General features: G+C 39.0%; 1 protein-coding gene across 2 annotated transcripts; it reads left to right on the top strand.

The window, feature by feature from the left end:
• The first annotated feature begins 95 nt into the window (after positions 1-95).
• On the top strand, positions 96-14541 carry Rap2c (RAP2C, member of RAS oncogene family). Of its 2 annotated transcripts, none has more exons than XM_023718845.1 (3): positions 96-566; positions 688-848; positions 3100-3412. In XM_023718845.1, exons 2-3 carry the CDS (start codon positions 774-776, stop codon positions 3376-3378), a joined length of 354 nt encoding a protein of 117 aa, XP_023574613.1. In that variant the 5' UTR covers positions 96-566; positions 688-773; the 3' UTR covers positions 3379-3412. The 2 variants fall into 2 exon arrangements, with proteins under 2 accessions (XP_023574613.1, XP_004634545.1); XM_004634488.3 differs by adding an exon at positions 12061-14541 and having other exon boundaries at positions 250-848.
• Positions 14542-21221: the final 6680 nt, after the last annotated feature.

Genomic DNA, 21221 nt, shown 5'->3' on the forward strand with positions numbered 1-21221 from the left:
GCCGCCGCTCCCGGGCGGGGGTCGGGCGGCTAAGGTGCGCCTCTCTGCCCCTCACAGGCCGGAGCACCCCGCGGGAGCCGGGGCCTAGAGACCCGCCGGGGCGGCAGTGCCGGGAGCGGAGCCCGCAGGCCAGGGCCGGCGGTGCGGTGCAGCGCTAACAGGAAGCGGGGTCCCTGGGCCCCTTTGTGTGAAGGGCGGGGGAGGGGTGCCGGCAGCCCCAGGCTGCGGGCTCCGGGGACACCCCCGCCCGGCCGCGGCCCCCCTTCTCGCTCCTCCGGGGGCGCGCCCTCCTCCCACCCGCGCCGCGCTCCGGGCTAGCCTCCTCCCCACGCCCCCTGCCTGGGCTGCAGGTCCTATAGGAAGGGCATTACCATCCCTTCCCCACCCACCCGACACTTCGCTCTGTCCCCTCCCCGCCCATAACTTCCTCTTCTTCCCTGGCTGGGCCCTCGCTCCTCGGCACTCTCCTCGCCAGTTCGCAGATTTCCGCCCACCTTCCGCCTTGCCTAGCCGCAGCGCAGCTAGCGGGGTGTTATTTTCGCCCCCTCTGGTAGGAGTTGCTGAAGGTGAGACTCATGAGGGAATACAAGGTAGTGGTGTTAGGGAGCGGAGGGGTTGGCAAATCTGCCCTTACTGTGCAGTTTGTCACTGGGACTTTCATTGAGAAATATGACCCCACCATTGAAGATTTCTACCGCAAAGAGATCGAAGTGGACTCTTCCCCCTCCGTGCTGGAAATTCTGGACACCGCAGGAACTGAGCAGTTTGCCTCCATGAGAGACCTCTACATCAAAAACGGCCAAGGTTTCATCCTGGTGTATAGTCTGGTTAATCAGCAGTCTTTTCAGGTAACCAAACTAAGTCTTCTAATTTGTTAGAAGGGGGTGTGGTGATCCTACTTCTGATTTGCTTGAACCGCGCGTTAATGCCTGTGTTTTGCTTTTGGAAGTTAGAACACGTTTTTTAGGTTACCCGTGGAAAAGTATTGGGTTGTTTCTGTAGAGGGGACTAAAGCATGAAACGCCAGCGAATATTTTAAAAGTCATATTTAAGGAAAAGAAAAGTGAAAACGAAATAGGTTAGTCGGTGCATTGTAGCCTGGAATATAACCGTGTGAAATTGCTTATTCAATTCAACAAGTATTGATTAACCTAGACGACACAACATTTAACAGATAATCTTGGGTAAATAGAGCGATCTGAAAGGAAAATTATTGGGAGCTCATTATCTCTTGTATAGATAAGACCGGTGTCTGTTCCCCTTCCTCCCCGCTTGCTTTTTTCTCCCAAGTTTCTCAACTGGAACTGTAAATCATGGTACTGCGAGATGAACTGTCTGCCTTCCGGGCATTTTGCTTACTAACTCGGGGCTGGAAGTTTCTAAATGAAAAGACTTGTGCCTAGAATTAATAACCAGCAAGAGTCAAAACTGATTCTCCTTTTCTGCAGTTGATCCAAATTGTTTTTGGTATCATAGCCTATATTTCATAGAAAATATGGGTCTGGAAACACTGAAGGAGTGCACCCTGGCAGTGTGACCATAGTGGATGTGCTCCAATTTCTTTGGAAAACTCTGTTCTGTCCTTTACTTGGAGATAGACGAAAGGTTTAGTGTTATTTTAAGAGATGCAATAAGCGTGGCTATTCCTTGAAAATAAATAACCTTATATTGACTCATTATATTGACCTCCATTGATTTAGGAAATGGATATTTTTTTCTGCATTTAAAGGTATGCACTTAATGTTGCTTACCTAAGAGACCTTAAGTGCTTTAACCAATGAAATGTGCTAATTTCACATTCTTTAATATTTGGAGTTAAAAGACTATAGTAAAAATTTCCAGTAACTTTATAGAGCAACTCAAAGATTTTTTTAAGATAAGTTTTGAGAAAGCAGGTCAAAGCTATCAAGACCAAACTCAAGTTCATTTTATATATATATGCTTAAATTCAAAACCAGAACGTCATAAAAACATTTTTCCACTGAAACTACCAAAGTGCTAAAGATGATATTTGACAGACATTTTTAAAGATCCTCAGGGATTTGTTATCCTATCAGCTGACTCTCTTGAGGCTGCGAGTCTTTTGAAGGGTGTTTCATAAGATTTCCATTATATCCACTTCTGTTATGAACACAGAGAAATAAATCTGACATTATTTAAACAGATTTAGACTTATTTGAGCCCAAATGCCCTAGCTTTGGATTCTCAGCTGAACTTGTGATTTTATGTTAAAAGCAAATCTTAAATTATAAAAAAAAATGTAATGCTAGGATTAAATCTGTAATGTTGTCTTAAGTTGATACTTTTTTCCCCTCCCAGAATGAGTGCTAATGAAGAATTGCTAACGTTCTTATCTTTTGTAATTACTTGGAAAATGTAGTGCATGGGGGGAATAAATCAGTAAAAACAAACACAGGCAAAGAAAAGCATGACTTCTTCCCACCCAGATTCCTCTTGTGTTATCCTTCCTGATAGGTGATTTGTTGCTATAGTTTTTAGTGTACTTTAAGGTGCTTAAATTTGTTGTGATAAAGACATATTATTCCATTTTAAATAAGAAATTTAAGTGTGTACTAATCTGGTTTTAAAACTAGTCTTCCAGACATTATAAAGTGTTTTTTATTGCCACCTCAAACTTTCTCTCAGGCTCTCTTACTAAATGGCCAAGAATGCATAGATGCTGCAATCCTGTGCTTGGATAACAGGTGTTACAAGGAGCAATGACAAACAGGCAGGTTTAGGATGATGGCCAAAAATCCTTATGTATGAATATATTAATTATATTTTGGAACTTGATTTTTTTAATCAGTATAGACTAAGGGTGGGGGAAGTGATTGTATGAGGCTTAAGGTTAGTGTGCAGCCTGTGTTTTATTATTCTGACATGAAACCAACAGGTAGGATTTGTGGAAATTATCAACTTTCTACTTCACTGGAAAAACATAATGGTTAATTCTTTATTTGGGTGTGTGATTTTGGATTTGTTTTTATATAATCACCAAGGGGTGACTTTTTGTAATCTCTTTTTGTGATATTGTTGTACTTCTGCTGTGGTCATGCCAACATCATTTTTTCTTTCTCTTTGTCATTATTTGAATAGGATATCAAGCCGATGAGAGATCAGATTGTCAGAGTGAAGAGATACGAAAAAGTCCCCCTAATCCTAGTGGGAAACAAAGTGGATCTGGAACCAGAAAGAGAGGTTATGTCTTCCGAAGGCAGAGCTCTGGCTCAAGAATGGGGGTGTCCTTTCATGGAGACATCGGCAAAAAGTAAATCCATGGTAGATGAACTTTTTGCTGAGATCGTCAGGCAAATGAACTATTCATCCCTGCCTGAGAAGCAAGATCAGTGTTGTACAACTTGTGTTGTCCAGTAAAAAAGATAACCTCAATCATGGCCATACCGAGCAGGTTAGTTGTTAGTGGGAACTGTGATAAGCCAGGTAGTGTTTTGGTTTTAATCAATTTTAGCAAAAAGCTGGTTAATATCTGTATGTATGATGCTACTGTAAATTTACTTTTATAGTATTTTCCTCAGCATAAAATAGTCAACATTCGATGCCGAATAGCTAAAAAATGTACATAAGCAAAACAAAGGTAAGAAACTGCCTACATTCCCATCACCGCATTTTTAAGTGAGTTACTATCTTTTTTCTCCTTTACTAATAATATGGGGGGGTGAATAAAAACATAATATATATTTCCTTTGTTTTTGCTGATTGAGCCTCCAAACTGCACAGGAGAACATTGAAAATTTTCAGGAGATGTCTAGATATTAATTTTTTCCTAGGCTTTTATGCTTTTATATATCCTTGGTAAGAGAGTTGCTATAATTGAAATCATCAGTTTACTAATCACCCAAGTGCTTGATTTAATGGGATGATTATTTAATCAGGTTCATCTGTACCTTGCACTGAAGGGACTTAAGTGACCTCTGGTAATAACAAATTATAATGCCATAATGTACCTTGACTTCATTAGGAATATATGATACATATGAGAATCTGATTAAATCACCTGTAATATGTTAAGACTATCCCAAATAGTAAATAATGGATTAATAATAAATCCTCTGTTGAGTTAACTTAGTTTTTTAAATGATAGGTTTTGAAAAAGTAAGTTTGTATAAAATTTACTGATCATTTGCACTGAGATTATTTTCTTTATCTCATGATTCTGTAGATTATAACTGAGCAAATAGTCTTACTTCGTAACACTTAGATAATAAGATAAAACAACCAATATTGTGGATGACTGAAAAGGCACCACAAATGCCAGAGCAGCCTGACAACATCAGGAGTGAAATTGATCTTTCTGAGCCCAGGCTGACCTCGAGTGTAAGAGGCAGTGTTGCAAATGGCAAGAGGCACATCAGATCACTGAGATGATCCCTAATCAAAGGTCTGGCTTTATAGCTGCTCCCTGGAGAACAGACTAACAGTCCCTAATTTATCTTTTCAGGCAAGGTCTGCTGTCAGGTAGTATCATCTTTGAAAAGGAAAGATGAAAACAATGCTTTCTTTAAAATGCTTTTACTCATTAGCTTTGTAGCACACTAGCACATGATGAAGACTCATTTTTTTTTTATTTCTAGCTACTTCTGCTATTTTAAAAAGTCACTGCTCAGGGGGCCAGGGAGATAGCTCAGTGGAATAAGTGCTTTTCTGGCAATCTCAGGGTCCTGAGTTCAATCCCTGGTACCACCAGGAAAAAAAAAATGAAGTCACTATTCAGACTGTAGGTATAGGTCAGCTTGTTGGTGTAGTGTTGCACTTGCAACATAGTTTTTTGAGGAAGACACAAGTCCTTGTAAGTGATTGAGTCCCGTATTCCTGCTCCTGTAATCTCTCTTTGCAAACTATAAACCAGCTTCAAGTTTGAACAAGTTCCAGGCAATTATTGCATCTTTATCATGGCGCTGTATTTCTCAGCCACTTTTAAATGAGCAGATGATTTAAACATATACTTTTTGTTTTGATATAATTTTTATCTGTATAAAAACGAACCAAATTCCAGAAAATGATTCCAGTTTTCTGTCTATCATTTAGAGTACACAGCAACAAGAAGGAAAAGGAATAAAATTAGCTTTATCCATATAGAGGCCAACTGTCACTTTCATTGGCAAATGGATACTTTCTAAAGCTATTTTTAAGCCTTTTTGTTTGAAATTATTTCTGAATTCATTTTGCAACTTTTTGTGATCTGAATTATTTTGTGAGCCATTTTGGTTAATCTCTGTGTGTGTCTATCCAGCTATAATTTCATTTGTTATTAATAAAATGAAAATCAGCAGGCTGGCTATGGTGGTATGAGCTGTAATCCCACATACTGCTTCAGGAGGCTGAAGCAGTAGGCTTACCAGTTTGAGGCCAGCCTGGGCAATGTAGTGAGAACACATCTGCAGAAGCAAAACAAACCCTCTAAAACATGCCAACTAAAAATCAGAAATTAACAGTATTCTTCATATTTTTAGTCATCATCAAGTGTCCCATATTTTTTTTTGCTTGGTCTTTTTTTGTAACTATAATGTATGAGTGAAGATGTGGATCTTAAAATACCTCATCAGCTGAATTTTGAAACTATTAAAGTGAACTTCCTTAGCAAAATCTTTTAGAACAATGTACAGTACGTTATATAGTTTTCTTTTGACATCAAATAAAATTGAAATAAGATATATGGGGATAAGATAGGTAGGAATCCGTAATCTGAGGCTAGTAAAGTTTGTGGTTGTCCTTGCTCAATATTTACTTTAAAAAATTTGCACTGATTCACGCATGGTGATGGGCACCTGTAATTTCAGCACTCCAGGAGACTGAGGTAGGAAGACTGCAAGTTTGATCCCAGAGCAATTTAACAGCTTAGCAAGACCCTGTCTCATTAATAAAGGGCTGGGGTATAGCTTAGTGTGAAGTCTCTGTATTCTGTCCCCACTACCATACACACACACACACACACACACACACACACACACAGAAAAAAATAAGAGATGGGCTTTAAATTTTGTAGCTTATGAGTCATGGAATTGTCATTCCCAATCTAAGATTGAAGATAAAACTTTGACAGATAGAAGTAATTTGAGAGATGTTTGTCCTGCATATTTAGAAAAGTATTTTGTCTAAGTTAGAAATAATAGAATTTAAGGCAATAGGACTGTGATTATTGTTAATTAGTTGTGTTTAACTCAGAGAGAAATATCTGTTAATATTCTAGGAATTGCTCCTGATAAATCCATTTATTTATTGACACCCCAATTTGGGTCACTGGTCGCTTGCCCAACACTGGTTCATCTGCGTGGCTCCCGGAATTGTTTCCTCACCTTTTATGCTTCCACTGGCAGTCGTGCTAGTGTAAGTTTGGAAGCCTAGCCAGAATGTTTCTACACAGCTATAGTCACGATTTTTTAACTTACTTGTGGGGATGCCATCAAGCACTTTGCAGGACATCTTTTACTGTGCAGCAGCAGTATAGCTGACCCCAGTCAGTGTGGTAACTGCCTCCTTTTAGTCACTATCATAGTTTCCCCATATTGATATAATTGGCAGTTTGCTCTTTTGGTATATTATTGAGAAGGGATAGATGCTATGAAACAAGTAAATCACGGTTCTGTGGGGATTCAGAGAAAGGACAAAGCAATTTTGCAACATTGTGGGTTCTGTTGTGTGGTGCTGTTTAGTGGCATCTTTGATTTCTATACACTAAATATTAATAATGTTTCCCCTTCCTCTGTTTGTGACAAACAAGAGTGTCTTCAGAAATTGCCAAATGTTCTGTGGGCAGTTGAAGAATCCCCTCTGGTTAAAAAGCACTGAATTGGAGGAGCTAGGTGGCAGTAGCATTTGATTCAGTTCTAGAAAAATGGGTAGAGTCTGAGGGACTGAGAAGGGTAGAGTTATTTCCAAACAGATGGAATTTAAGGAAGTGTAATATCCTAAAATATTCTGTACATTTTGAAAGGAAGGGAAAAGATGAGTAAACTTATCCTTTCAATGTGACAGTACAGTAGAGCCTCTATCAAATAGAAGTTTGAAATGGTGATTTTTGAAGGATTCCTGTATTTCATTCCAGTACTGATGAAAGTTATATATATATTTTTAAAGACGGAAATGGGGTAGGGGGTGTTTTTCACCTCCAATTAAAAGTCTCCTGTAAGATTTTATACTATTTTCCTTACTTATTGTAGAATGGGTTTTTTCAGGTGGAGTAAATGGTACATAAGAGTATCAAACCCCAGGAAGCAAACTGAAAGAACAAAAATCATTATTTATGTCGGCCCCAGTTCATTATATATGTCAGCCTGAAGAGAAAGAGAGACTCTTGATTCAAGACTAGCACATCATTTCACGTGGCAGCGGAATGCCTGGGATGTTAACAAAGGCTCCTGAAATGCTGAAACATCTATGAATGCCATTTTTACCCTAGCTGGACTTACTGTTTGTAAATACAGTAGAATTGATTAGCATTTTCAGAGGTTTTTTTAAAAAATAAATAACAGTGTAGGATCAGAACAGCTTAGTCTGATTCCCAGCTTTTCATTGGCTCTGATATGCTGGGACGTTAGCATGTGCAAAGGAAAAAATGCTTAATATTAAATCCTACCACACACAAGCATTTTCATATGCAAATTAAACATTAATCATATCAATAAAATGGGTGAAATTCTGTTATAAAAGTTGTAGGGTTTTTTTTAACAAAAAAAAAATACTCTTCTTTTTTTTCCTTATGCTATTCTGTGTATCATTCTGAGTGGGGATGGGAGAAATGGCTTAATTGAAATGCTCATCTGATATTCAGTTTTCCTGGTGCCCCCAGAGTAAAGCAGAAGTCTTGGACAGAGTGAAAAGCAAGCTCTGGAGTAGTTTGTGCCATGAGAGCCTACAGTGTGTGTGGAGTAACTGGCTAGAGCAGAGCTGCTTTGCCCTCTCCTCCACGCTTCATTTGCCAGACTGTCACTGACCCCCAAAATATTCACTGTAGAGAGGGAATGGGTGCCTAGTTCTACCTGTGCTGAGTGTAGAGGTGTCTCATAATTAGAATGACTCTGTATGTCTGTTCCCTTTTTAATTGCTTCCTTTTAACCTCAAGATTAGACTTTTATTGCAGAATAAAGTGAATATAAAGCCATTTGGTTTTACCCCATTACCTCTCTGGCTTAGAATGAACCATCAGTAGAATTAACAAAAAATTGCATCATGAAGTTGGAGAACTGCCACCAAGGAAGTGTTCTAGCCATCCTACAGGAAAAAGTCTCCTTGTGGGATTTCTTCTCAGTGGAATTCTACAGTTCAGAAGATAATTTCACTAAGAAAAATTAAAGTCCTGTACGCTTTTGAAAGAAATTACCTAACCAAAAACATACTCCACATTCATCTGGCTAGCCACAGTACTTGGAATACCACATTCAGAAAGTGCAGTGCAGAGTTGCTGGGAGTAGTACTTTTCTCTTGGGTCTGAATCACACTTAGAAACCAGAATTGGCTCACTTGGATCACACTGCTGCTGTTCATCTTGGGCCTGGTCACAATATTTGGGATCCTAGAATTGAATTTGTAGTAATTTAAAATTTGGAGATTTTGGTTCTAGGAAATAAAAAATAGCGATTGTCTTCCCTTCTACCTAGTTTCACCACAGATTTTTGATATGCATGCTTTCATTTAAGTGCAGATGCCTCTCCAGTCCCAGAAAGGTCAGTTTTACCTTCTGTGTGTTTCTACTGGATAACAGGGAGCACTTTTAATGAGCTAGTCTTCCTTTCCACTCCTAGTAAGTTTCTTTTTTTTTTCTTTTTTCTTCTTTTTTTTTCTGGTACTGGGGATCAAACTCAGGACCTTGCACTTGCAGGCATGGGCTTAGGCCAATGAGCTATCTCCCCAACCCTCTCAGTAAGTTCAGAAGTAGCATGCAAATTAGGGTTGAGAAACAAAACTGAAGACCTTTAACAAAAATGTAACCTGTATCAGATAACAGAATTGTAACCTTGTATCTTTTTAAAAATTCATTTTAAAAAAATTCCTTTGATTAAATCACTAGAATATCACATGCCTAAAATGAGAAAAAGAATAAGTAACTGATTGTACGTTTATATTTGTCAATGTTATGTTGAGCTGTGGGGGACTCAGGTCAATAATTTCTGACATTGCCAGTTAAACAGAAGACCCAATGCTATTATGTGCTACTGGACTCTTTTAGAATATTTTGCTGAGTTTACACACCTATAATATTCAAATAATGGAACTTAGAAAAAAAGGGATACAGATGAATGTCCATTTTGTATCTGTATTCAAAGTGGTTAGGATAGATATATAGATGCATTCTCTTAATGAATAGAATGATTTGTTCTAATGGTGTTTGTAAATAGGATATCAAGTCTGCATCTTGTACAGCAATTAACCACTAAGAAGAATGTATGCAGTGTGTTGGTTATTGAAACTGTCCTAGCAATTTGATTTGAAACTGTCTCATTGCTATTTGTTTATCAATAAAATTATGAAAAAAGAAAGAAAAAAAATAAAATGTCTAAAAAAAAAAGAAAATTGAGAGAAAGAATGCTAGTAAGTTTCATTGTATTTAGAAATGGTTAAACCAGTTAAGCAAAAAACATTCATAAACTGTTAAGCCTTTCATAAGCTGTTGTTAACATCCCAGGCATTCTGCTGCCTCGTGAAATGATGTGTTATTCTTGAATCAAGAATCTCCGTTTTTCTTCATGCTGACATAAATAATGATCTTTGTTCCTTCAGTTCTGTGTTTGGCACTCTTGTATACCAATTTACCCACTTGGGAGACTTATTTCATAATTTACTGAGGAAAATGTTTGTGCTATTGTTTATTTTGTACTGTTATGTTTTTTTAATTAGAAAAAAGTAAAGCTAAGACATTAATTAAGATTTGAGTAGATTCTTCCAAAATTAAGAATTTTGGGAAGTATCTTGCTGGAAACTTGAGAGTAAGAATAAGATTAACTTGTGTCTATCTCAGGTGCAGCAAGTAGTAACTTGGCAGTGTGTGTGGATGTGATAGCCTGTGAATTACAAAGTACTAATTTGATCAGCTACCCTTAAAATTTCTAGGTTATATTTTTCTAAGTAAGTGAGAGTGTTAATACACTGAAAATTTTCCCGTCTCTATGGAACAGGAATGTTTACATTTTATGTTTTCTGAAATTCTTATCTGTGGGACACTATCCTTTTTGCTTAATGCAGATGTTTCAGGATTACTGTAGAGAATTATAATTCCTTATTCTCTTGGAAAACAAAGAAAAATAGCTTATGCTTAAAAGTATACCAAGGGCTAATATTACCGAGTCTTACTCCAGAGAGTCTCTTGATTTCACTGAGGTGTTGTGGAGCAATGTGGATGGAACAAAGGTGACCTAGTTTGTTTTGTGGACAGGAACTAATGGATATATAATCTTTTTTTTTAATGTAGGTTATGGTAGGTGTACTGCTTTATATTAATATTTATTTTGGCTTGATATGAATCAAGACTACTTTGACATTTGATTTCAGAGAAGGCCAATACTATTAAATCATCACATTATATAAGTTTGTATTTAGGAAATGAACATATTGGAAAATTTCAAGATTTTATGATTATTTTGAAGACATGTAGAGTAAAATGTATAGGAAACTTATTCAGATGAATTGAGGGAAATGTAGTCTGAAATACTGAAAAGTGTTCATAATGAATTGCCTGTATACAGTAATAAAATACTGTTCTAAGTTGGTAAGGAAATTTAGATTAAACTGGTAAAAAGTTCCACAAAGCTCCATGATCTTCTAGAAGTATACAAAATATTTGAGAAATGAAAATCATACCTGATATCAATGTAGTCGGTTTATAAAATACTGTCACAAAGTACCTTATATGATACTTACAACAGCATTTCCTGCAATGAAACCATTTTCATCACGATTTTAATAATGAAAAAGCTGGATTTGCTTAAGCTTAGGTAATCCTGTGTCCTAATTAACTTTAATGCAGAAAATTTTACCTTTAATCAGACAAAATGTTTCTGATCGTTTCTAAAGAGGAAAACTTTTTTCCAAATATATTTAGGTGGCTGAATTTCAATGATGAGCAGAGAGCTAGGCTCCTTAAAAGTTAACATGTTTATGATATAGTTGCTAGTACGCGTTCTCTCGGGATCTTTGCATATTATAGAAGTGTAGTTGTCAAATAAAATTAAAGTTATGCATTTGTAAACGTTGGTACAACCCCTTGAGATCTTCTGCCGGTTTTGCTTGGCATTGTATCATAGTTGCTATTCTTTTGTTTCTGGCTTTATAACATTTTTTATCTCCCACATTAAAAAGCAAACATAATTTCATTCCCCTAGAAGCTATTTGGTGATTCAGCACAGCTGAAGGACATTGTGTCTATAGGCATGATAGATTTTTTTCCCCAGTATTAAATGGAAGGACAGAAATCTATCAGCTGCAAGAGCAAAGACAAGAATCCCAATCACAGAAGTTCCTATTCTTGGGAATAGTATATCAAAACAGGCAGCCAAAGTGAGAAATATCAACTAGTGCTATGAATAAGCAGCTAGGCAAAACCAGGGTACCTCGTAGGTGATCAACGTCTAAACTCTGATTAAACTCTGATTTTACTTTTAATTCCCAAAAAACTAGAGGTTGGGAAATTTTGCATACTGTCAAGTTAGCTCATAATTACCTCGGATTTAATTCTAATACAGATGGAGTATGAAAAGAACAAGTTCAAATTAGGGGCACTGTTTGCCACAGCTTTTAAATTGTAAGATCATTCAAACCAGTAAGAACATTTTTAAGATGATGCACATATAAGTAAAAAAAGTGTAATCACATTAAAACAAGCTACAGTAGTTACGCAGGCATAGTGTATTCTATCCAGTGCATCGTTACTGTGCTGCTACTATTCAGTGGCTTTTCTGAATCACAGAAAATGTTGCAGAACACAATAAAATTCGACTGTAGGATTCTTATTCTCATCATCACTTGTGCATTGATCAGTTGTCTGTTATGTTTTACAATTATAATTTATATTTCTATATTTTTATGGCATGTTTATCTTAATTGCAGATAAAACTCAGAGGAAATTTGCACAGATGCTGCTTTGGAGAACTTTACAACCTGGGTTGCAGAACTGAGCCTTGGTAAACCTGTCTCTATTACAGCATGTTGCCATACATCTAATTAAGTGCTTAAGGTCTTTGGCCTTCAAGATCCAATGACCTTACACAGGAATGCTTAGCACGTTTACCATACGTTTAAAATCTGTTCTTTATTAATCAGTCCTTTTATAGCTTTCTAAGTTCTTATTGATGGTTAATATGCAAGGATTAATTTTTAATATTTTAATTGATTTCTTTAATCAGTTTCTCAACTTGTATTTATTAAACACTCAAACTCAGTATTACCTACTCAATGCCTTTTAAAAGAAAGTTATAATGGAGAAAAAAATTGAGCCTTAAACAAATGGTTACTTCTGTATATTACCTCGTACCAGTGCTTCATCCTATTTGTAAAATCTTTCTCCTTTAAGTGGTTGGTTAATATTTTGAGAATTTGTTTACGTGTGGCAGTGTTGTAAACGGAAACTAAAGATCACATTTTACCTGTATGGATGGAATATCCCTTTCCCCAAGTCCGGTTTGTGATGTTTTTGTAATTAACATGTTCTGAAAGTTACAATTGATATTGAAAATTGACTATACTTAGTTGAAGAGTTAAGTGTTTGATTCCATTAGGTTTTCACATGTGTTAATCTCATTTACAGCATTGAATTGCGGCAGTAACATTTTCCTTTCTGTGAAGTTCTAAATTTAGTTATGACCTACTTAGTAATGCTTTTGAAAAGGGATATTGTATCCATGGTAAATTAATTGTATACCTAAACAGAGATAGCTCAGCTTTGCCTGTCGGGCTTGTAATTGACATCTAGTAGACTTCTGCACATGTAAAATTGAATTCAAGTAAAATCATATACACTTTCTAGTTCTTAATATTTATCTTTCTGAATAATAGTTTAAAGCAATATTTGTTAAAGTTTTCTTGCACTATCACAGTTGCTTTTTAGTTATTTCTCAAGAAGCATGTTCGTAGTAGAGACAAAATCTGTGTAACAGGAGGGATAGTAGCACCAAGTCTCTGGGCTATTTTTTTATTTTTGCAAATGTGCATTCTAATAGCCATTGCCTTCCATGTTGTTTACCTTATCAGCACATTTTGTCTGAATACTTGAACATTTTCATAGTAACACAGGTGTAGAAACAGAAAGGAAACTTACAAAGGGTAAGCTTTTGGTTCAGTTTCAACATCATGACAATGAGTGCTTTTCCTAGCAGTGATTTTTCAATTATGTAAGTTTGACAGTATTTTGTTGTTGGGTTTTTATTTGATTTTATTTGTGCTTTTCATTTGCAGAAGTTGATAACTGCAGCTCACCTACTGCACCAAAGTTCTCGATTTTAGGAGCCCAGCTTTAGTCATTTGAACATGCTTCTAGGTAAAATAGAACAAAACAAAAACAAAAATAAACCAAAACTATACTTTTGACCTATAGTAATAGCTCAATAACTTCGTCAAGGAAAGCTCTAATATATGCAGTGATGGTTTATGGAAGGGTGTGGCGATTTTTGAACTTATATTGTGTGTGATGTTCAAATAAAGTGATACCTACATTCATGTGATTTCTTGGTCAGCATGACCATTAATTATTGAATAGAAAAGGATTAAACTTAAACTTTGATTTCCTTTTTTAAAAATCGTGTTGCATTTGATTCCTAATCACTCAAAATGAACTCTTGTTCTTGAATTTTATAGTCAAATTGTAAGGATAGAGCCAATTGAAACATTGTTTTTTATTTATAAACTGCTTCAAATGAATACTTAAGTTTGCACTTTAATACCAGAGTTAAACCAAGCATTCGTTTCAAAGTAGGTTTAAGTGTTTGTGAGTCATCTTTTTAGCTTGTAGAATTCAGAAGGAATCAAATAATTCACGATTAAATGTTCTGCAGATTATTGATTTTTTAAAACAGTGTTCCTTTCCTAGGAATATTGTCATCCCCTCTCCCGCCCCATCTCTCTCTTTTACAGTGTTCATTGTCATTGACCTCAGCAGCAAATTTAACTTGAATTCACCTAGGATCGCAGGAATCAGGGGAAAGTGATTTTAAAGATGGTTTCTCCAGCACATTTTAAGAAAAGGGACCAAAAGTTATTTTAGCTTCCTCAATAGATTGCATGTTGCCTACTAGGATAATAAATTAATATTAAATGCAATATATGTCTTGTCTTTACTATGGCATCTGTTTAGGAGTTGTTCAAATCACTGCAGTAGGGCTCTGCAAATAAAATCATGTAACCTATTATGGATCTAATGTACTGTAACTTTATCAGTGAATGGTAAAAATCTCAAATAACAAGTACATTGAACAATTACCTATAAAGATTTGTAAAAGTAAATTTTTTCCAATAGATTTCATTCTTGTCATTTTGTAAGACGACCCTACAGTTCACCTGTTTGTAACTTTTTTAATAAAATAGACATCTGTATTACTGAAGTTGGTTGTTTGAGTTATTTCATGTATTGCATCTTATTCTAGACTTGCTAGTGTATAAGTCTTTCTTGTAACTGACAGTCCTTTTTATCAAGATAATAGTTTGCATTACAAAGGATGTTGAAACAAAAGTTAAACATTCACTTATTTCCTTTGCCACTATTTTGGCATATGTGGGGGAGAATTTAAATATATGCTAAAGTAAAATATTTAATCCAGTGAGTAACTCACAGATAAATCAGAAATTAGAAAAAATGGGTCAAGGTGAATGTACATGATTTGGCCCATAGGAAAAAGTACCTGAAATGCAATTTTGTTGGCTAAGAAATATCTTTGTATAGATGATTTTAGGAAACAATAAGCAGTATAATTTGATTTTGAAATATTAAGAACATTCAACACAGTTTATTAGGCAAAACCTTTCAGTGGATAAAACAATCACTTAATTCATGGGTTGACTCAAGGGTTTTAAACCGTCAAATTGAAATTATTTTAATCTCTGCAATTTTATGTTTTAGTTTTTGTTTTTGCAGTATTGAGGATTAACGCCAGGGCTTCGAACATGCTAGGCAAGCACTCTGGTGTCGAGTAATGTCTCCAATGTGTTTGTTTTGCTTCATTTGACACACAGCATTGCTGAGTGCCCAGGTTAACTTCAGACTTCCAGTCCTGCCTCAGCTTCCAGAGTGGCTGGGATTATAGATGTGCACCATCACAAGGAGCTAATTTCAGTGGTTTTTTTTTTAATCTTTTATTTATTTGTTATGTAGTCTCACTATGCAGCCCAGACTTGTAGTGATCCTACTGTCTCAGCCTCCCCAGTGCTGTGATTACAGGCATGTGCCACCATGCCTGGTTTTGTTGGCTGGCTCAACACAGGGTGGTGCTGAATGTGGCACCAGGGATCGAACCCAGGTCCTTACGTTTGCCAGGCAGGCACTTAGACTGCCAAGCTATCTCCCCAGTTCTCAGTGTTTTTGAAACTCCATCAGTCTTTGAAGTTAGACAATTGTGCTCAAATATATATGGACTTTTTTTGCATCGTAAATGGACAGATTTTATATACCTGAGTCATACCATATAGAAAATGTTACTATCAATTTATTAGGCTCTAGCTGTATTATGTTGTATTAAATGCTGTTGTTGGTGTCCCTTTTTATAACAGTGAAGCCATTCATGATTTCAAGGCCCTCTTTTTTTCCCACTAAAGGAGCAGTAACCTTTAATTTAGCAAGTTCAACATTTCTAACTGAATGGGAGGAAAAGGGAGGGAGAGCCAGAGGGAGGGGGAGGGAAACAAGGTAAGAGCCAAGGGAAACTAGGCTGGTGAGCCCAGTCAGCTTCAGACGTCAGCACTGACAGATCACCTTTGCTCTTGCCCTCTGGCCTCTTCAAATCATTGTGGGGAGAAGATTCATCTTGTCTCCATACTCCAGGATACAGGGTTCTGGTGTCAAGATCCAAGAGTGTAAGACTTCAGATTTAAAGCAAGGATAGTTTCTCAAGTAGGCTCCTGTGCTCTCCTATATTTATCTCATTTGAAGTTTACTACTATCTGGTGTTTTGGACTTTATTGTCCTGATTTTATAGTTGATGAAACCAAGGCTCAGGAAAGTTGTGACTTAAGTTCATAAAGGCAAGGTCAAACTATGAAAATGTTGAGAAAGGTCCTTTTGGAGAAGGTTTCAAATAAATTCATCACTGGATAAAGTCAAGTGGGAACAATTAAAATTGTAAAGCTCATGGAATCATGATGAAAAACAGCAAAGAATAGCTGTTTTAAGCCAGTGTGGCAGTCCATATGTAACAAGATGCTATAGGTCCTATTTAAAGATAATCGTGTGTGTGTGTGTGTGTGTGTGATATTGCTAAGAGTTTATGTAAGACATAAGCTATTTTCATTATAGCTATTTTTCACTGGAAAGGCAATGCCTTAAATCAGGGATTTGGCAGCCTTTGGCCGCCAGGCAGAATCCAGCCCAGTTAGTGCCAAAAGAACTGTAGAGATTTAGCAGCTGTATCCTGGATCCATTGCAGGCTCAGATGCACACTTCTGCCTAAACTTATCGTTTGAGTAGAGGATCAGAAGTGCAGCTGATTCCAGTCTCACTATCAGTGAAGAGCCCTACCCCTGTGCTTGTAGGAATTATTCCGTGTGACCTGGGATACACCACTCCGAAACCTAGTGGGCTTGCTACAATTTATGTTTGCTCCCACAGTCCTGAGTCCTAAATCACCTCGTCATAGTCAGTGCTTATCTCTACTGCATTATAGGTGCTCAGTAAATTTTTTATTAAATTACAGTCACAGAATCAATAAGACATTTTGCCTTTCAAGTGTACTAACCAAGAAATTCCTTGCTGGTCATCCACACATTTTAGGCAGTATGAAAAATGCACTTTGTCCTTTCAACTTCCTCGACCCTCTATAGAATTAGTGCCTTTGTTTGTTAAGAGTTGCTTTTAAACTCACTTTTAAGGGAAATGTATACCATAGATAGTCTTCACAGACATACTGTGGCTGAACTGAAGGGCCTCGAGTCTTAAGACTACCTGCTCTAAGGGTCTAGAGACATGAGGACCCTCAAGAAAGGAATCCAGATGTGGGGGTGCATGCCCATGATCCCAGCCAGGTAAGAGGATTGCAAGTTCAAGGACAGCCCCGGTGGCTTAGTGAGACCCTGCCTCAGAATTTAAAAGGGCTGAGGATGTAGATCAGTGCTAGAACACTCCTGGGTTCACTCCTCAGGACTGTAATTTACAAAAGGTGTTTTCTGCCCATGCCTAGATTTACAGTTTCCCGAGACCCTACTCTGCTTTCATTCCTTGGTGAGTCAGAGTAATGTTTATATTGAGACTAAAACCTTTCAAATATGTCCCCTCTAATGAGGCAACATTTCCTGTCCTCCCTCTGAGACACCCCTCATGTATACCCCATAGTCAGCCCCTTTGCATTCTCCTCCTCTTGCACCATCTTCTCAACTAACTTGTGCTGCATTTAGCTAAAACTCTTTCCCTGCCCCTCCATTTCTCTGTATAAATCATGGTTTTACAAACACTGAAGCTATTGGAAGATTGTTTTCATTCTACTTCCTCCAACTTCCAAGACTCTGCCTCCAACTCGTTCATCACCAGTTCTTGTGGACATTTTCAGGTCTACCCTATACCAACTTAAGGTTATCCCATGTATGCCCTTGAGTATTGGGGATCTGTGCAGTGGGCCATATGACCAGGACCTCCCTGAGGCCCCAGAAAGGCCTCCAGGGACTGGTTCCTAAAGCTCTTCATAGTTTTTCACTCATGATGTCTGCCCTAGGGAGTGTCCTGGGTTTAGGAGTTTGAAACTCCTACCTGAGATGCTATAGAGTTTAAAAACTGGGGTAGGGGATGGGCAGTGAGCAAGCCTTGCTAAAGTTTTCTTGGAATTTTGGACAGGTGCTAAATCTACAGTTAAGAAATATAATGATCCCAGAGGATTTGATCCTTCAAAAAATGGGGGAGGGGGCTTTCATTGTTTCTCGATTTAATAGGTAACCACAGGAAGCCCTGATACCAGTGAACAATTTTCTCCAGTTTCCAGTGGTCCCTCTTTCAGACATACGTTGGCTATTCTTAGAAAAATCCCAAGTGAAGTGGAGATATTTGCCATTTCCCAAGAGATCTCTGAAAATGTTTTCTGTCCTTTGCTCAGGTCCCGAATATATAGAGGTGGATGGAGGGATGAGACCTTAAAAAGACATATGTAAGCTTGATCATACTGCTGGTTGCAAGCAGAGTCTGGGGGTGCTTCAGGTCCTTCAGCAGCTAGGCCTGGAGAATGACGTCTTTGCTCTAAAGCAGTAGAAGCCTGAGTTATAAGACCTTCAGCACTCCAGCTGGCTAAAGGATATAGTGACAGTGACCAGGAGTGGAAACCTGGCCCACAAAAGAGTGATTTCTCTTTGACAGTAAATAGTTGCTTGGTGAGAAGGATAATTACACTCGACAAAAATGGGCCAACTAGATCGGTGCCTTCACTTGACATTCCCTGAGCCTCTAAGTAGATATGGGGGCATGGGGCTGGGTGCTGAGCTTGTAGGAGGCATGTGGCATGGCCTCGTCTCTGGTAGAGCTTCCAGTCTAGCCTGCAAAACAAATTTGCATGCAGCAATTATGAGGCAATGTGCCATGTGTGCACTCTCATATCAGCATGTACCAGAGGCCAGGGAGACAAGAGCAGGGAAAGGATTTGTTCTGTCTGCGCATGTCAGGGAAGGGCTGCAGAACTTGACTTTCTAGTAGATTCTTGAAGGTTAGGGGGAGATCTGAAGCAAGGGTATTTTGCCTAGAGCTGGAAGGGAAAAGAATAGGAGACATGGGGTCCTGCGTGTGCCTGGCAGGCTCAAGAACCCTGGAGTCACCAGGGATAGGCAAAGGGTCTGGTTGCAATACAGAGGGATATTAAGGCGGAGGAGGAGTAGGGAGCAGCAGAAGTGGGATGTGGGTGTTGGGAGCAGCCAGGGGATTTCTCCTGGCAGTAATAGGGAACCACGGTCAGGCGGCAGCAGACTAGCAGGATCAGAGTGGTGCTTTCCAGTGAAAGCCAAAGCTTCTAGGAGGTTGGCCAGAGGCAGGCTGCAGAGCTCAGGTGAGAGCCTTGACAGGGCACAAGGGGAATGAGGAGTCTGTGATGCACTCAGGTGGCCTAAGATGGGGACTCCAGTCGCAGATCTGACACTGTTACATCCTTCAGCTTAGGTATCTCTCATAACTCACCAGGATCTACCTCAGTAGGCCAGGCCTTTCCAGTTCTAATGTACCTGACTCCTGCAAGCACCAGCGTTCTGCCACAAACCAAGCTCCAGACCCAGGTAGTCCTACGGAGCCAGCTCATTCCCATTCCCACGCCCTGCAGTGCCCTCTCCCCATTCCCCCTTTCCAAGGGATTCTCACACATCCTCACCTCCTCCACACGCTTCTGTGAGCTCTCTCTCCTCTTCCTCCCTCCCTGCCCCCCTTCCTGTTCCTCCCCTCCCCCTCCCCTTCCTCCTCCTTCTCTTCTCTCCCTGTCCTTCCCTCCCTCGCTGTCTCTCTCTCTCTCTCTCCCTCTCCCCTTCCAGGAAGAAGGATATCTTCTCCATTCCATCTTGGATATTATCCAGTGAATACTTACTGTGTTTTTTCAAAATTATTTATTTGTCACCACCTCTCCCCCGACAGTCAGCTTTTCTTGGGAGAGAAATGGACTGTTTTTCATCTAGAACAGGCCTGGATGCACACAAGAGCTCAATAAACACTTAAGTGATTAAAGAACTTTGGGTGTGGAGCTGACAGGACTTGATGGGATTACTTGCTTACAGTGTAGAGAGAGGAAAAAATAAGTAGTTTCTCGTTTTTTTTTTTTTTTTTTTTTTTGTTGTTGTTCTGGTGGTACTGGGGATCAAACCCATGGCCTTGTGCATGCAAGGCAAGAGCTGTACCACTGAGCCACAACCCCAGCCTCAGTTTCTCATTTGGATAACTGCATAGTTCCTATTTATTTACTTAGGTGCTAGGACCTCCACACTGAGGTGCCTCTCCAGCGCTTTTGATCTTATTTTATTTATTTTGAGCTAGGGTCTCCCTACGTCACTACATTGCCTAGATTGTATTCAAATTTGTGTTTGTCCCGCTTCAGCCTCCAGAGTGCTTGATCCTGCGCCTGTGCTACCAGGCCTGCTAGAGTAGCATTTCTTAATAGGTTTCCCTGCTTCCACTTTTGGCCTATTCTAATCTTTCCTTTAAAACAGCCCATGGGATCTTTTACAAATGCAGGTAGCATGGCAACTGGCTCCTGGTCCATACTCTGTAGTCCCTACTTCCACAGAACCCTGCAATACCATACCCTGGCCACCTCGTCCAAACCCATTTCCCCACACTCTGCCCACACACCTTCTCTGGAGGACCCCAGGGTTTCAGGGCCCCTCTCGCACACACACTCTTGTCCTTGCTCACTGACTTTCTTCTGCTCCTCACAATTTTATCTCTTTCCTTTTCTTTTGCCAGTCACCCAGGAATTAGCTTGTGTGTGTGCCTCTTTTGGACAGTGAGCTACTAGTAGGAAAGAACTATGTCTCACTCCTGAACACCTTACCTACGTACGCAATGCGGACCATTAGTAGACTTTTGGAGCCGATCAGTTGAGTGGATAAGGGTAGTCTGAAAAGAACTTTCCTCCAGGAGAAGAGGCTGATGGTAGTTGGGAATACGGGTATTGGGAATACGGGCTTCCATTTCTTTTTAAGGTTTCCATGGAGGCATTAGACACAAATATATCCTTTGGCAAATAAATAGGAACTATCCAGTTGAAGCCCCATAGCGATAGGTGGGCAGGCCCAGCAGGCATGTACTTGATTATCTCCAAGGTTGGGCCTCTGTCTTCCATCCATGCATGGAGTGCAGGCTTAAAGCACACGTAGTCACTACTTGTAGTTAAGCATTGTTGATGTCAGACTCCCAACTTACATCAACAATGAGTCCAGCCAGGCATGGTTGAACACGCCTGTAGTCTCCATTACCCAGGATGCTGGTGTAGGAGGATCTCTTGAGCTGAGGAGTTTAGGTCTAGCCTGAACAACATAGTGGGACCCTCTGAAACATAAGCAAAGAAAGAAACAAAACCCAAATCCACATTCCAAACTGAAAAGTCACCAGAGCTAAA

The sequence above is a fragment of the Octodon degus genome, unplaced genomic scaffold (assembly GCF_000260255.1).
Source record: "Octodon degus isolate 3935 unplaced genomic scaffold, OctDeg1.0 scaffold00063, whole genome shotgun sequence".
NCBI lineage: Eukaryota > Metazoa > Chordata > Mammalia > Rodentia > Octodontidae > Octodon > Octodon degus.